General features: G+C 40.9%; 1 protein-coding gene across 1 annotated transcript; it reads left to right on the top strand.

Annotated features, from left to right (window-relative positions):
- Positions 1 to 11,038: 11,038 nt before the first annotated feature.
- ARMC10 (armadillo repeat containing 10) lies at positions 11,039 to 17,499 on the top strand. The gene is made up of 6 exons (XM_009902271.2): positions 11,039 to 11,090; positions 11,736 to 11,881; positions 13,008 to 13,142; positions 14,545 to 14,721; positions 15,748 to 15,819; positions 17,028 to 17,499. Exons 1-6 carry the CDS (start codon positions 11,039 to 11,041, stop codon positions 17,280 to 17,282), a joined length of 837 nt encoding a protein of 278 aa, XP_009900573.2. The 3' UTR covers positions 17,283 to 17,499.

Here is a 17,499-nt window from a genome sequence, read left to right as displayed (position 1 = left end):
CATAAAGAAACTATGGCAATAGCATGGAAGAAGGCAGCCCAAGGAGAAAATTTTTTTAAATATATTTGAAAAGCATAATGTGGGGGAAATAAGTAACAGTTGGTCAATACCTCAGCCTTAGAGAGTTCAATGCCATTTCTCTGAGCTTTTCCAAAATGCACTGTAAAGTCCACCCTCCATGAAGCACCACAACAACTTCCATGCCTAAAAGAAAACCCTAGGCCCCCTTCTTCCTTTGTATGCTGTTAAAGTCCATTCTTTCAGTAATTCATCTTTCAATTGCCCTTTTTTCTCTGTCCATACCCAGGAAATCATTGGATGCTAGTGCACTGCCTTCCTGATATGCAACATCTGTACAGAGTGTTGCCTTAAGGAATGACCTAAAGAAGCAGTGTCCTTTTCTCTACACAGTACACATGGAACAGAAAAGATTCTTTTATGCCACATTTTGCCATGACAGGGTGCAGTAAAAATGGGGAGGTCTGACCATACTATGAACACTACTGGGAATAAAACACTTGAGAAGCTTCAAAGAAAATCTTAGCTCCTGCACTATGAACAGCAGCTTTCAAACACAGCTCCAAGTCACACGTGGAAGTCAAATGATTCTCTAGAGTCAATAAGTGCACGAAGTAACACCACAAGCGGCTGAGATGTTATCCATGCATCTCATATACTCATGTTTCTTTGGCACAGTAACACACCAATTTGCCAAAGACTGTGAGTTGGAATCATGTACCATTCACATGTGGGTATAAAACATACCTGCACACACTGCACACCAGAGCTGTAATACATAAAAACAGTTCTTTAAAATGCCAGCTAATTAATTTACAAAAGAAAAAAAATCTTAACATAATTAGTCAATCAGACCTAAAGCCCAGTTAGCATCACTGCTGTTGCAGCACTAACAGTGAAAACATGCTGCCAAAATCTTTGTCATCTTGGATTTGTTTAGAAAGATGAGGTCAGAACTGCAGCTTGGGCAAGTGCAAATGGAAAGGTTCATCACATCTGTGGACTGTAACTGAGCAGGCACTTCAGTGCAGTTTATTAGCTGAAGAAATGTCAGAGAATTCCAATATTGTTTTCAATCACTAACAAAGGACAGAGAAATGGGTTTGCAGCAGCTTTAAACTACCCATAAGAGGTTCAAAAGAATGGCAGAAGCATGCTATAGGATCAATAAGCTTTTACAGTAGAAATATGTTATTAATCTAAATAAGCAATGGTGCACTGACAGATGTTTACAATTAATAGCACTGCACTGAGGAGATGAAAACTAACAAAATCTTTGATTTGGAGCCAAAGAAAATGTAAATTATCCACAAAAAATTGGAAAATATGTTTGTAGATGTGTAAATTTAATGTCTTTGACATGCAAGATAAATGGAAATGAACAGCAGTCAACAAACTGGTCTCTTCTCACAAGTAACTGATGATAGAACAAGAGGGAATGGCCTCAAGTTGTGCCAGGGGAGGTTTAGACTGGACATGAACAAAGAAATTTTTCATGGAAAAGGTTGTGAGACACTGGAATGGGCTGCCCAGGGAAGTGGCCAAATCACCATCCCTGAATGTGTTTAAAAGCTGTATAAATCTGGTGCTTGGGGACATGATGCAGTGACAGATGCAGTGGAGTGGGCAAAATGGCCGGACTTGATGATCTCAGAGGTCCTTCCTAGGCTGGATGACTCTGTGGTTCTATTCTATGACACTGATGCAACCAATACGCTGATACTTCCACATTAATTATTTTTACTAGATAGGATGTGACAGAACACTGTGACGGAACAGGCAGGGTGTATACAGAACTTAATTGTTCTTTGCATGTTTTTAGCTCTAAACATGGTAAACATTACTACGGGTTTAGTTTTTGTACTCAAATACATAAGGAAATCAAAATCTCAAAATGGATTTACATTTCCAAGCACAGCCTCCAGAATGGAGATGATTTGGTTGTGTGAGACTTCTTTTGGCTTGCTTGCTTTTATTAGCTGCCAAAATTTATTATAATATTACATTGTTTCACTAAGCAACTTGCATGCTGATATCATTAAGCACGGTATTTTATCCTGTGATTTAAAAGCCAAGACCACAATCAAATATACTTTTTATTCTTGGCCAATTGTTCTTCTTCATCACCACTCTAGAGAGCAAACTGCTCTCAGCCATTGTTAGAGTCACTTTCTAAAACAAAAGAAAACACACTGGCATTGTTATAGGCATCACTTTCAGTCATGTATCATCTGATTAATAAATGCATTATAGTCAAAACACACGTTTTATTTGTAAAATAAAAACATTTTCCTTTTCTTTGTTATGCATTTGCATTCAATTAAAGTGTGGGCTAGAAAACAGTCTATCAGTAACATTCTCCTTGAGAAATTCTGAAGTTGTGCCAGGAATTTCTTGGGATCTTGCCTAGTTGCAGCAGAAAAGATTTTCCTCATGAAAACACTACCAAGATACAGATAAAATGGCTGAATAACAGTTAGGATGCAGGTAATTCCTAACACACCAAGTACACTTTTACAGCTAGCACTGAACCTCTTGGCTTTTCGTCTTCCTTCCCCGTTCTCTACTCAGTAGAACATATAACTGCATTGAGAGAAAGATTACAGACCTGAAACTATTGCAAAATGCTGTCACAGAGGAATCAACTTCTGATCACATGGCCACATGTGCTTCTGAACATATTATCAGGGAGGACTAAGATGGTTTTCTATACCCAGAAGGCTCCTGTTTTGGCAGTAGAATAGAATAGAATAGAATAGAATAGAATAGAATAGAATAGAATAGAATAGAATAGAATAGAATAGAATAGAATAGAATAGAATTACAAGGTTGGAAGAGACCTTCAAGATCATTGCGTCCAACCTATCATCCAACACCACCTAATCAACTAAACCATGCAACCAAGCACCCTATCAAGTCTCCTCCTAAACACCTCCAGTGAATACATAGAATACATACATACATAGAATAAACCAGGTTGGAAGAGACCTTCAAGATCATTGCGTCCAACCCATCAACCAATCCAACCCACCTAAACAACTAGCCCATGGCACCAAGCACCCCATCAAGAAAACCTCCAATGACGGTGACTCCACCACCTCCCTGGGCAGCCCATTCCAATGGGCAATCACTCTGTGTAGAATCTAATTTCACAGTAATTTCACAGTATAACTAAGGTTGGAAGAGACCTCGAGGATCATCCACAGACCTCTGTGTAGTACAATCAAGTATTTATTACTTATACCAAAACAGGGGGATGATCTCTTCCCTACTCTTGCTGACCACACAACTCCTGATGCAGGGCAGGATGTTGCTGGCCTTTTTGGCCATATGGGCACACTGCTGGCTCATGTTCAGCCAGCTGTTGACCAACAGCCCTAGGTCCTTTTCCAGCAGGCAGCTTTCCAGCCACTCTGCCCCAAGCCTGCAGTGTGGAGTTTACTATGAGGGTGACTGAGCATAACTACTCAGGGAGGCTGTGGGGTCTCCATGCTTGGGAGACACTCAAAAGCAGTCTGGACATGATACTGGGCAACCTGCTCTATGTGGCTCTGTTTGAGAGTCGATGGCATTTGAGCTATTACAGCCAGGTGGGCCTGTAGTCTGCAACAAAGGAAGGGGAGCTGCATTCAGAGTAATTCTACAGATCTCATACTCACATTGCTTCATTATGGCTGGACATAGAGAGAAGAATATAGGCAGTAAGTGTTTCAAAGCTGAAGGTTTTTCATGGACTACAAGAAGTTCCATTTCACCTAAATTAAAACAACACTTATTAAAACACCTCTCCTTAACCTATTTGAGACAATATAATTTGGACTAAAACTTTCTAAAGTAAGCACACTACTTTTAAATTCAACTTGAAATTAATTATTAAGAGTTTTTGTAGTTTTGTCCTCAGAGATCTTTTTAAATGTAACTAGTATAATTTGGTATATATATCTATAAATCTTTAATCTTAGAGTATTAAAGTCAATTTTACCATGATGTAAAAATATTTTCTGTTTCAATCTATAGAAACTATCCAAAGACTATCATTTTTTTAGATAGAAAAGGACTAATCAAGGAGGAAAATCACTGATAATGCATCTTTTACCACTAGAATTTAATCACACAGGTAATACATTCAAGCTATTTGCCTGCTCCTCCCAAAATCTGCCTGTACTCACTTCATATAAACTACTTGAAACAACTTTGAAAAGCAGGTTTTCTGGCTTCACGTTTTCATTCTGTTATCTTGGGAGCTTGCTATAGCCATATTTATTTTAAAGACATTCAGATGGCTCAGAATAAAGTTGGGGACTTACAAAGTTGTTTGGTTTTTTCAGTACAGAAATATGTATGCTCTTTTCAAGAGCAAATTCCTTCTATACACCCCATCCTTTTAAAGACTTGCATCCCATGATATTTACAGTTGGATCCAACACAGGTTTCTTTAGCCAAAAGTCTGTTCAGTTTGGACATGTAGATTATTTCCTTAAGCTCAAAACTCATTCTAATTTAGAACTCCAAGGTATTTTGACAAAGCTCACAACAAGGATTTGAAGAAATGGAACTATATAATTTGCTAGAATGCAAAAGCAAATTATTAACTTTATGAATTTATGAATAGGGCTTTGTTTCATACTAGGGGAACAAAAGCAAGGCTTTTAATTTGATACTGTCTTGCTAGTAACCTCTGGAATCTTCAGTTCTGAAAGGTCTGCTGAAACATTTATTTCATATTAGGTCAAGACCACAGTGGGCAGCTTTAAAGCACAGCGATCATTTTCTGTCAATACTCAACATTAAGATATTGTGGTACCACTGACTCTTTTAGGAAACTGTAATTTACAAAGCAAATGGTTTCCAGCTGGCTCTGAGGAAGGATCTTGTCCTAGCAGTAAATACAAACAGACAGATATTTTTCCTGCATGAGAGAAGAACACAAAGCTGCAATAAATGAGGGCATTCTAGTAATGATATTTACTAGATACCCTGTGACTTTGAAATGATCCACCAGCAAATAGTGCTTCCAGTGCCAGAGGCAAACAAGTCCCCTTATCCCAAGTTTCAAAGCTTTGAGAAGTCCAGGCCCGCTTTATTGGAGCAAGAAGATTCAGAGAGGGAAAGAAAGGAAAGAGGGAGGGAGAAAGGGATGTTACAGATTCAAGTTTCCTGTGACATCAGTGACACAAGGTACATGTATAAAATTAAGTATCTGCATTTGAATTAGACTTAATTTTAAACTTAAGAGTTCAGCATAGCCTGTGCTATTCAAAAGAAAAACATATCTTGTCTCTCTGAAATACCACTGTGATGTTTTTGCAATGTTTAATGGAAAAACATAATAGAATAAATTAAAGCTTACAAACTACCAGATAAAATTAAAACATTTCAGCAGTAATTCCAGTGTATCCCTCAATGGTAATTGTTTGCACCAACAAAGGCTGTAATTCAGCTAAACTAGCCTCTACTGTTGAAGGCCCCACAACCACTAGTTAGCAATTTTGTCATTATTATACAATTTTGCCACAAATCAGTCTTCTTGCTTCTGGACAAAACTTTGTTCCTCTCTAAGTTAGCACACATACAAACTCTCACTCTCTATAGTTACATTTTCCAAGGACACAAAAATAATGAATAAAGCAATTAAAAAAAAATACTGAATACAAACAAACTCAATGGGCAGAAATACCTTCTTCATTTCCTAACATCCATACTGATTCTCACTCATTATTACTCTAACACAGTTGATCTCTATAAAGATAAATTTTAAACCCAGGAAATAACTGAAGCAACTGCTATCTGCTGGGTCAAGGCAATACAGTGATATAAAGGCTTGCTCACTTTACAGGTTCAAATGCTGCGGTAATGCTTTAAGACATAGTCTCTTGCTGTTGTTGAATTAATGTGGAGCATGTGCTTGGATCCTTTTCTGGAACCATGGTGGGTGGACAAAAGAAAAGAGGAAGGCTCTAAACCAAAACAATGCAATGGATAAAGCAAAACCCATGCACAACACAGAGGCAAGAAAAGGCACCCAGTCAAGTGGGCCTTCACTCTGCAGCAGCAGAGAGCAGGACACGCATGCAGGGGGAAGCACCTTGGGAGCTGCTGCATGCTAGAGAACTTCCACATGCCAATCAGAACACTGTGTAGAAACAAAACCAGACAATAATCAGACAGTAATGTAAACTGGAAGGAATCTCTGAAGATTGTTGAACGAAATTGTAGATGCCCCATCACTGGAAGTGCTCAAGCTAAACAGGACTTAAAGCAAGCTGATCTAGTGAAAGGTGACCCTGCCCATGGCAGGGTTGTTGGCCTAGATGGTCTTTGAAAATTCTTTCCAACTCAAACTGTTCTATTATTCTATGATTCTAAGTTAAAAACAATATTAAAATGTAAACGAAACACTTTATGTACAGACACAATGAAAGGCATGTCTCTTCAGTTTATATATCTTGAATATTTATAACACCAATCACGCCAATTTCAACCTTCAAATCTCTTCAGTCTCTAACAAAAATGTAATTTGCAAGGTGTAGCTTGATAATTGGCTAGGTCAAGAAAACATTCTCGATCCACCCCTCAGCACTGCAATTCATGACTTATAATAGGATTTTAAATAACATACAGGCAGCTAAAATGCTTTCATCAAATTTTCCACGGGCCTATTTCTCAAAGCCAATCCCAGCGCTGGGCAGCTGCTCCCTCTGCTGGGTTAAACCAGAAAGTGTCTGCCACATGAATGCCTTTTTTTTTTACTATTTCATGTTCTTTACCTTTTTTTTCAAACAAGCACACCATATTTTTCCTTTGATTTTTCTGAAACGTCTCCACGACAGGAAATCTAAACTGTCCAACCATATACTGGAGTGCAAGGCCTGGTGAATTCCTTTACAAAACTTCAATATGGAAGAAATTGTAATACCTGCTCATGCAATCTTCATTCAGGTACTCTCCAGTGATGCTTGGGGCAGGTATAAAACTGAAAACAGTTAAGCTGAATCTGTATGAGTCTGACTGTTTATACTGGACTTAACCAGAATTTCAACAGTCTGATATGCCATCAATTTGTCTCAAATGCACAGCACCTAGCACAACATATCCTGAGTCATTACCTAGGTTTCTAAACATTACTGTGATGACTACAACAAGAAGTAATATGTGAGATCACTCCATCTAAAAAATTCACCAATTTTGATTTGTTATTTTGACTTGTTGCTACAAATGTGTGTTACTCCCCAGTACTCCTCACCTTCCAGTGCTGAAGATGTGCTGCTCACTATACATTCCAATTACGTCACCATTTATACATTTCATCTATTCCCATAACACCTTGCTCAAATGTTAGTACAGTGCTATAAATATTAAATATTATTATCTCATATCTACCTGCAATAAGAGACTATGCCCTAAAATCAGAAGCATTTTGCAAAGAGAGTAAAAGCCTTTCATTCCCACGGAGTTCTAAAAGGGTCAAAGCAGCAAGTTAACAGTGATAGCAAAACTGATGCAAAACTATGACAAGACTTCCAGAGACCTGACAAGTCTGCTCTGCTGCTGCTATTCCATTGAGAGGAAGAGGAGATAAAAAGGAGGGTGTGCAAAACACAAAATGAGACCAGGGATGGCCATCAGCTTCAGCCTTCCACTAACCCAAAGGAGAAAGCCTGGCTTTCCTCTTCCAGTCATAATCCTATTCCTCTTCCTACTACTTTAGCCATTTACCTGTCATGGCAAAATTCATTTGGGTCAGACAAAAGAAAAGTCTTAAGATAGCTCTGCATCCATATTTAACATTCTAAGAAAACAGCTATGAAAAACAGTGGAAGTTTTCACATGCAGAGTATGTGCGGGATTACAGATTATCTGACTCTTTATGGGCACTGTTTAAAAGTCCATTTGGATGAGAACTGAAAGAAAGAAATCAGTCAGGAATGAAAAATTTGGATGCAGCAGGGAATCCCAGATTATCTGGACTCCAACTATGTTTGGACTATCTCCAAACCACAACCTAATCATAAAAAACATAAAGAAATGACCATTTGAACATTATAGCTTTAACCTTGGGGATGAGTATAAATGTTCATAGGGCTCATCTTAGCTTTGGTGTTGCTTAGTACAGGGACCAGTATCACTTTAATTAACTTCACACCAAGCACTCTGCAACTTCATAAAGAAATTACAATGTAATAAAATTGAATAAGTATGTCTAGATATCAGCAAGCGCCAACTTGTAAAAAATAAGGAAAAAAGTATAAAAAGGTCTTACACATGTCAATTTTTAACTGGTTCTTTAAAAAAAGAAATACCTTTAATCTTAACCTTAATTCTTGCAATTTTTGCTTAAGTTAGTATCACTATTGCTATACAGGTATTTATAACTTTTGCTTGGAAATGTAAATATGAGCTATTTTTTAAGTACTGAATCAAGAAATACACCTCATGTAGATACATCTTTTGGTTTTCTGTGCTTAAAAACCAGTGATTAAGAGACAGACTCTCAGGAGACATACTCAGGCTGTGTGACAGCACTGCTCTGTAACGATTCTAATTGGCTAAAGTTTCATTTATTAACATTTCAATGGAAATTCTGGCTGTAGTGGCTGCTTGCATATGGGGTCTAGGTTTTGGTAGCTTAAAAGTATCAGGATGCCTTTTAAACTTATATTTGTGCCTTGTGCCTTTGTTTTAAGCAAACTGAAAACCAGCTGTTACAGAATTTGAAACAAGCAGAGATGAATGTAATGAACAGGGGGAAACTTAAGAAATACAGAGAATCAGTTAAGAATCCTAAAGGCAAACCCATCAGCTTTGCTTCCCTCCCCAAGTCCTTCATGTTGTGCCAGCTTTACCTTCTAACATTTCATGGAAGTTTATTTATTCCTGGGCCAACAAATATCTAATCCACCTGTATCTGAAACTTGGTCCATTGCCATCTTGCCCTTTGACAGGCTATCAAAAAATACAGATTGCACCTGCACTGCTCAAACAGGAGGGAACTATCCAGCTGAAAGAACTTCAGCAAATCTAGGGAAGGTGCCAATTCAGTTCACTGTGTTTGCCTTCATCTCAGTCATTGTTTGAGTTTAAATACAGATTAAGAAGCGAAATCACTTTACTCCATCTTGGATTTTCTTCTGAAGGTTTTGTAAATTGTTTGAAGCAAACTATTAACAGAAAGAGCAGAACAAAGCCATGCCTTACAGCAGCAGAGAGCTGCGACAGACGTGTGCAACGCCCTGGAAGACACTGGGGAACCCAACAAACCAGTACCAGGGCACTGCTGAGGGAATAAGGGGGACCTTTCGGGGGTGGGGTATGTCACTTCCGTACAGCGTATGCTACCGGGGACGTCTGTGACCCCACTGGCTCCAGCGAGGACTAGCAAGCCCACCAGCTAGAATGACCCGCCGGGTGGAACGGGGCCGGGGCAGCTGTGAAGACCGTTCCCCACGCCACACAGACAGACTTCGCCTCACGCAGGACGACCCTTCCAGCCGTACCCGATCGCCACCGGCGCAGGGGCCAAGGCGGGCAGGAGTCCGTGTGAGAGAAGGGAGGGCTGAGGGAGGCGGTGACTGGGGGGGAGAGGGGAGATTGCCGTTTCCTGCCTTTTCAGGGCCTGCCGCCGTTACCTCATAGACGTCGAGGAGGTTGTGGCGGCTTAAGTAAGCTCGGAGCTGCGGGGTCGCAGGCCTGAGGGACGCCATGGCCGTTCTGGGCTTAGCTGCGGCGGTGGTCGTTTAGTAACGGGTCCATGGCCGAGCTACTGCGCAGGCTGAGCTGCCCCATGGTCCCCCAGCGCGGCAGACACCATGTCCCTGCTCCACCAACGGCTGCGCATCAGTGCCCACCCCAGTCTGCCCCCAGCTCCCCCATCGACTGGGACAAGGAGCAGGAGAAAGGTTTTCATATACTGAGAGGCAGACAGGAGAATCATAGACATAAAATTGTTTTGGTTGGAAAAGACCCTTGAGGACGTTGACCCCAGCTGTTAACACTGCCAAGTCTACCACTAAGCCATGTCCCTACACCTACATGTCTTTTAAATACCTCCAAGGATGGTGACTAAGCCACTTCCCTAGGAAGCTGGTTCTAATTCTCAATCGCCCTTTTGATTTGCTTCCAACTGAGCTGGTCTCGCAAATTTAATGTGTGTGGGGGGAGGATTTTCAACCCGACACAACCCCTTCTTGCACCACAGAGAGAGCTGTCGGCTCAGCACCCTGACCAAGTCCCACGCCGGCGCAGAGCCGCGGGCCCCAGGCCTCTGTTGCAGGGCGGGAGGGGGACCGGAGTTGAGCCGCGCCGGATGGGGCGGTGGCTTCCGCGGCCGCTCAGCGCTGCCGCGGGCGGGGAAAATGGGGGAGCGGCGAGGGGCGGCGGTGCGGGCGGCCGCCATCGTGCTTGGGGCAGGCGCCTGCTATTACCTGTGGCAGCTGGCAACGGGCGGCCGCCGGCGGCAGCGGGCTGCGGTCAGGGCCGCCCGGAGCCCGCCGTCAGGTGAGGCGCTGGGCGGACAGTGTGCTGTTGCGGACCGAGCGGCCGCGGCCGCGGCCGTGCCGCTGCTGTGCTGCTAAGCACGGAGGAGGCCCCGCGCAGCCGTGGCGGGAGGGGCCCTGAGGGAGGGTTCCAGCCCCCGCTGAGTCCCTGCCGCAGCCTCTGCTTCTGGAGCGCTGTCCTAGACCGCTGCTCGCCTGTGGCCCTGCAGACCGGGCAGCCCCTTGTGGGAGGGGGAGCCACAGAACTGCTTAGCGGCCCTCTACCAGCCATCTGGCCTTTCTAAGATATGCTAGAGCACGTTTTATGTTTAGAAAAGCCCAGGTTTTTGTTTTGTTTTGGAGTTACCTAAAGCGTACCACCAGTATATTAATGGCCTGGTTACCCATTCTCTTACTGAAGTTGTGTGCGCCCTGTAATTCGAAGGTTAAACAAGGATAAAAAACAATGTTGTTTTTCAGGATAGCTCATGGATTAACATAGTCAGCTTTGACCTCTTCTCCCCAAAGAATACTGTTTGCCTAGTGAGATGGTGGCAGCAAATACGTGGAATTATAAAGGGCTGGTTAGTTTCCCAAAAGGTATTTTGAGTCATCGATGACTAGTCCAGGAGTCATATACAGGATCTTCAGGCTGTTCAGATTGCTAAATAGTTCTGCCTCCAACCTGTCTGAAAATGATGTTTGAAAGTACTTTTATAGAAGTGAGGTATTCTATTACATCATCCTGACTCAAGCAGCCTTCCACAGTTGGTTGAGCGATGTCTGGCATCAGCAGTGTTCCTAACCTTGTGGCTGCTACATTGTCAAAAAATCTCGGGGTAGTAGCAAAACCTCATTAGCATAGTTCCTGAAGCCTGCAAGTCACAAGTTTTGTTTTCCTGTAGTGTCCAAACACATTTCTGTGTTTCAGGGAACACAAGAGGAAAGTAACTTGTTTGATAAATATTCTAATTTTGAAGGGGAGGTTTGCTATTGGTTAATCAAAGAGCAGCATATCTCAACCTCTTAGCTCTTCATTTTATTTTCTGCTTTTAAAAGGGGTAGTCTCAGAAAAAAAAGAAGATGGAAGTCTTGCTGTTATAAGAGTTTTTTTCCCATGATATGGCTGCTGGATACAATCACACAACAACTGCTACAACCTCAGCTTTTTAAAAAATGCTCAATGGTATCTAAGTGAAATGTTTCAAACTTGCTATGAAGTATTTAATTTTTAAACCCTTACAGAAAACAGTCTGCCAGCATCAGCCCATACTGTGGATGTGGATGCTATACAGAAACTTCTTCATTTGCTCCAGGTCACAGATGATCCATTAATTCAAGAGCAAGCTTTAATCACTCTCAGCAACAGTGCTGCCTTCTCTGTAAATCAAGTGAGTATTGTTCTATAGAAAATAACAACAGTGTTTGAATGTAAGGTGCTTGTGTTCTGAAAGCCATTTTACTCTGTGCCTTAACTTCTGCTAGTCCAAATAATACAATGTAGTAGCTTCACAGAATTTATCTCAGCTTCATGTTTGTACAAATTAGAGTTCTGTGGTTTAGAAGTGCTGTAAATATGTCTTTCATTGCTTATGTTAATGAAAGCATTGAATATGAGAAGAGTTCAATACTTCCCGGATCAGATCTGAATTTCACTGAGATAATTTAAATTAAACTTTTAACTTTATAAAGTTAAATGCCATTTACATCCTAGCAACTTTCCAACTAGTCAAGTCTCTTCAAATCAACTGCAAAAACATTGAGTTGGATGCAGATTTTCATGCCTTTATAAAGGTTTAAAAGGTTTAACCTCCAGGGCCCCACCTTTATTTTTTACTTTTCTTTCCTTTTTGTGTGATTCTTATGACAGCTCTTTTCTGGCCCCTCAAAACTGTTTTCTTGATATAATCTCTCAGCACAGAATGTAACTGAATCCTCAGGACCTTTGGCCCTTTTTTTTTTTTAATGGTACCTGTTTTATCAGTGATGTTGAGAATCTTAAGTGAGAAAGAATCAAATATAATGGAAAAGAAAGGTGACATTTTAGAACTTTAATACTTCTAAGAATATAAATTATTGTTAATAATTTACTAATAATATATCCAAATATGTGTATAAAATACATATAATAAAACTTCTTATAAAGTTGCTTCTTTGAATTCTATTCTGCTGACTCAGGACTTCCAGATATTGTGATCAGCTGAACTATTCTATACAGTCATTATGCAATAATTAACTTAGATTCTTTATAATCTGAAATGCTTTTAGCATGATTTGCAGGCCAGATTGTAATAGTGTTGTCCCATTCTCAAAGAACTCAAATAATACTTTGACTCTCTGGCAGGACTATTCTTAATTTCAGTGGAAGCCATATATGCTAACATTCTTTAAACAGAGTAGTCTGTTCTGGAAGTCTTCACCCACACATTCCAGTGGCATTAATATGGAAACCTTGAGGAATGTTTTTGGCATCTAATATTTTTTTAAATCTTATGAAATACCTGTTTTATATTTCAGGATATAATCCGAAATTTGGATGGCCTTACTATTATTGGAGGGATGCTCTCAGATTGTGCCCCCAAAGTTAAAGAAAAAGTACTAAATGCACTTAATAATTTGAGTATGAATATTAAAAACCAGGAAGTGATACAGGTAAGTTTTTGCAAGGGAAAAATCAAGCTAATTAAGACACAGGAGGCAGTACAAGGCTATCAGGTTATTTGTTAAATACAAGCCAGGATGCCCAGATGTTTCGATGTTAGACATAAGAGTCAGCAGACCTGGATAATCTCTTGTTCTGTCACAGGCTGCCTGGGAGAAGAGACTGACCACCACCTGGCTACAACCACCCTTCAGGTAGTTGTAGACAGCAATAAGGTCTCCCCTGAGCCTCCTGTGTGTCCCAAGGCCAAAAGGATAACTTACACTAAGTGCCAGTGGTGCAATGCATGTTTTTTTAAAACACAGCTAGGAACCAAGGCAGTTTGTGCTCAGCTGTCACCAAAGGCTGTTAAACAGAGATTGTGCTGCTATGGTTATAATAAAATTGTCAGGCAAGATTATTTCCAAACATGTCTGGAACATCAAGAGTGGTTGTTTAACAGGCTGGACTGCAGATTGAATTTAGCTTGGCTCCTTAGGCAAGGGAGAAGAAAGCACTAATTGATCCTCTGGGTTTGTCTGAGACCCTGTTTTTCAGGGGGATACTTCAACATTAAAAGAATAGTGTGTAAAAAATAGTTACAAGTCTATCTGGTAAATAGAGTAGAGGCTATGAGAGTGAACACACTGACCATCAAAAAAGTCTCCACTTACGGCATGATCATATTAATCAACAGATCCAGAGGTGTCCAAGCAGCCAGCTGATACAGATTTGAAGACTTCGGCTAGCTCCTTCATTAGCTTTATAGAAAGGCAGTTTGACTGGATGTGATGGCTTGCAGCATTTTTGATGCTATATGTTTTTAAAGTAGTGGCTGCCAACAGGAAAGGTTTATGTAAGTAGGAAATAACTCCTTTGGTAAAGGAAACATGATTTTTTTGTTTGTTAGGACTCTGAGGTTTGTTCTGTACTGTCATCTGGGAGAAAATTCAATGAATAATGGTTGTTAAAGTCAGTTGTCACCACTGTTCTGAGGAGTACTCCAGTGAGTGGACCACATGGTTAGCAGAAAGGATTTCATTCCAAGACATATCCTTAGCTTATTCTCAACTGCTCTAAGTTTGTTTGTTTGTTTTTAAATAACTCCCTAAAGCAACTGTACTGCTTCTGAGATGAAGTCTAAACAACTGGGGGTTTTGGAGCCATTTATGCTTCAGGAAGGTTAGTGAGCATAACCCTGGAACGCCAGCCTCTGTCATGCCAATAGTATGTTTGAATCTATTCAAAGCAAAAGAAAAGTATTTGTTTCCAAGAACCTCGATCAGGTTCTGTATTCAGCCAGCAGTGTTGAGGTATTTAGGCTACTGTAGCTAGACCACTGATACTATTTGTGAATAGAAAACCTGCTTGTAGCAAAAGACATGTTTTTTTCTATCCTTCCCTTTTCCCCAGGTATATATCACACAAGTTTGTAGGAACGTAGAGTCAGCTCCCCTGAATTCTGATCTGCAGCTGGCTGGACTCAGATTGTTGACAAATATGTCTGTTACCAGTGACTACCACCATAAGATGATCGATTCCATTCCGTGCTTTCTTCATTTGCTTTCAGCAGGAACTGAAAGGACACAGGTACTGGGTAGTGCATTGCTGCAGACCAGTTATGGAGCTGCTTTACTTGCCTCCTTTTTGCTCTTGTAAAATGGTTTACATTGTGCTTAGAAAATCAACTATTCACTAATGATAGCAGATAATCAGTGAAATACAGATCTCTGTTACCTTCTCCATGGAAATGTAAAAAGAGGGAAGGAAAGGAATCTTGCTAGTGGAACCACTGGGCTAGAGCTTTACCAGAGCAGTGCTGTGTGCCCTGTTACTGTCCTAGGCCTTTGCTATAGCAACTCCAGAATTCTCTTCTCACTACATAATGCTACTGCATAACAGAGCAAGGAGAATCTGCATGTTAAAGACTTCACTGACAAATGACTCTGCCTAGAGAAATAGGCCAAGCAGTGATGACCTAAGTTACAGCTTCCTGTTACCTTATGCTTATTACATCTCTTGCAACCCCAGTGACTGCAAGAGGAAATTGTGCTTGTGATTTCTTTCATATTGAAAGAAAAGTTTCAAATAGGGACCAAACTGAGTGTTTATTCAGGATGTCCCAGTACCTTCACTATCAATGTACTTGATTGCTCCCAGATCTAAACCAATTTTCCAGAATACAAATTGCCACTAGACTTAGCAGACCTATTTTACCTAAGTACAGAAAGCAGCACTTGGGCTTCTCCTAGTGTTTCTGTAAAAGATTAGTGTCACAAGGTCCAGGGAAGGACAAAGGTGTATTTGTATGTGCTTCTGATCACATTTTAAATACAGTATCCAACCCTCCTCTCTGTATATAAAAAAATCATTCCATGTTTTGCCTACTAGGAATTCTTTACAAATCTTGCCTTACCTTAAGTCAAATTGGAGTTTAAAATAGCTATATTTAATACATACCTGCTAGCGACTCCCTGAGCTCTCTTTTTTGCTATACCAAAGACTGAAGTGCTCTACCTTTGTCTCTCCAAGCCAGCGCTGACACTACTGATGCCCGTTACTGCTGTACTAACTGGTTTTGGAGCTTGCAATGAACTTGTGTGTTCCTCATTTCAGATTCAGGTTTTGAAAGTGCTTGTGAACTTATCTGCAAACGCAGCCCTGACAAGACATCTTCTCAGAGCTGAAGTAAGGTTCTTGCTGTTTCATTATGGTTTTAGCATTTACGTGTGTGTGTGCAGCTATTAGAAAAATGTTGATGGATCAGAAGTACATATGCAGCTCCAGAATAAGGTCAGTTAAACTCAGTAGCTACAAGCGCACGTTGTTTCCTAGGCTGGCTTTCTTTCAGTGCAGTGTAGTAGTGGCAGAGAGGGGGCAGTCACAGGGCCTGTGCACTGGGAGATTATTGGTCATACTTCCCGTACAGTTCCAAAGAGCAGCAACTTGCAGAAGTCTATTTTCACCCTCCCTCTACACCAAAGGGGCAGTACCACAAACTTTTTATATGTCATTTACATGGGAGGTACCCTAGTAAGTTTCAAACCCAAACCCTAATTTCCAGACACTATATAAATAGAAGACCAGGTACAAAATCAAGTGTAGCCAGATGTAAATGAGCCATCACAGCAGCTGTTTCTACAGCTGACACATTGTACCTGAGACAACCAAATTCCACTGAAATCCCCACCCCTTCACCCAAGGGCAGCCATAGAACTGTTCTCTTCAAGCACAGTAGGTGAACATTTCCTGTGCATTTATGTAGGTTTTTGTGGGGAGCTTTATCTGCTATGGCTGGCCTTGGCATACAGGTTTAATTCAGTTACATCCTTCCCTCACACCAAAACAAAGGGTCAGGAGCTGAAAGGGTGCTGCACCCTTCTCTCCATCCCCAAAGTAAATAGCTTTAAACATGCAGTGGTTTTTATTTTGGAGCTGTCTGCCATATGCAAAGTTAGTCCAGATATTGCCAGCTTTGCATTATTAAACAAGATTAGGGCAGCTAAATAGTTCTGTTTAAAGTGTATCCTTTTCTTGTTTATCAGATGTGATGACATAAAAACACTCAGATCACTGCAGAAGGCAAAAGAAGTGTTATTGAGAGGGGAAGCAGACCTCTTCCACAGAGGAGTTTCCCAGACAGCCACATGTTGGAGATTGGAAGTACAAAGCATTTCCTAGCTTGTGGTGTACAAGCTATTTTTTTCTGAAAATGAAAGGTGCATGCAGTGCAGCCTTCTGGACTGCTTTCACAGCATGTGGAGTTCTGTTTTTTTTCATAGAGTTTTGGGTTTAGATGGTTTAGGTGCAGATTTTTTCCCCATTCTTTAAGTTACATTTGGCTACATGTACTCATTGCTGGTGACTGAGTATGGATTGTTTCTTGAATGCCCTAGGCACCATCACTGCTGTCGCTGTTTGACAGCTGTATGAACAGAGATATTCTGCTCAGAATCCTGACCTTTGCAGCAAACCTGAAAAAGAAGGTGAATGATGGAGAAGGCAGCACAATCCAGGACCAATACAGCAAGGATTCCATTTTTGTTACGCTTTGCAGAGACTCTACCCCATTTGCTCAGAAACTGGCAGCTTTATTGCATCACCCCAATTCAGAGGTGAGAGAGCAAGTGGTAAGAATATTAACACAATAGTGAATTAAAAGGAGGGGGGAAAAGCTATGCTACAATCCCCCCCAATAAGCAAACACCACCACACCCCAAACGCTACCATTATGAGGCACAAATCCGTTACCACAAAGAGAATGCAATGCATTTAATACAGAGAGCATAACAGGTATTTTTTTTTTTACAAGCCAGGTACAAGCAATAGCTTCATTAGTACTGAGAAACCCCTGTACAGCTGGTACGT

This window comes from Dryobates pubescens, chromosome Z (genome assembly GCF_014839835.1).
Source record: "Dryobates pubescens isolate bDryPub1 chromosome Z, bDryPub1.pri, whole genome shotgun sequence".
NCBI lineage: Eukaryota > Metazoa > Chordata > Aves > Piciformes > Picidae > Dryobates > Dryobates pubescens.
The sequence above is the reverse complement of the archived record's forward strand: the minus strand, read 5'-3'. Positions and strand labels throughout refer to the sequence as shown.

What these genes read in the sequence shown, in the direction of transcription:
- ARMC10 (XM_009902271.2), top strand. Translation starts at nt 11,039, where the DNA reads ATGGTGGCAGCAAATACGTGGAATTATAAAGGGCTGGTTAGTTTCCCA. An exon ending in AAAACCAGGAAGTGATACAG is followed by an intron (nt 13,143 to 14,544) that starts GTAAGTTTTTGC and finishes CCTTTTCCCCAG; the next exon opens with GTATATATCACACAAGTTTG. An exon ending in CAGGAACTGAAAGGACACAG is followed by an intron (nt 14,722 to 15,747) that starts GTACTGGGTAGT and finishes TCCTCATTTCAG; the next exon opens with ATTCAGGTTTTGAAAGTGCT.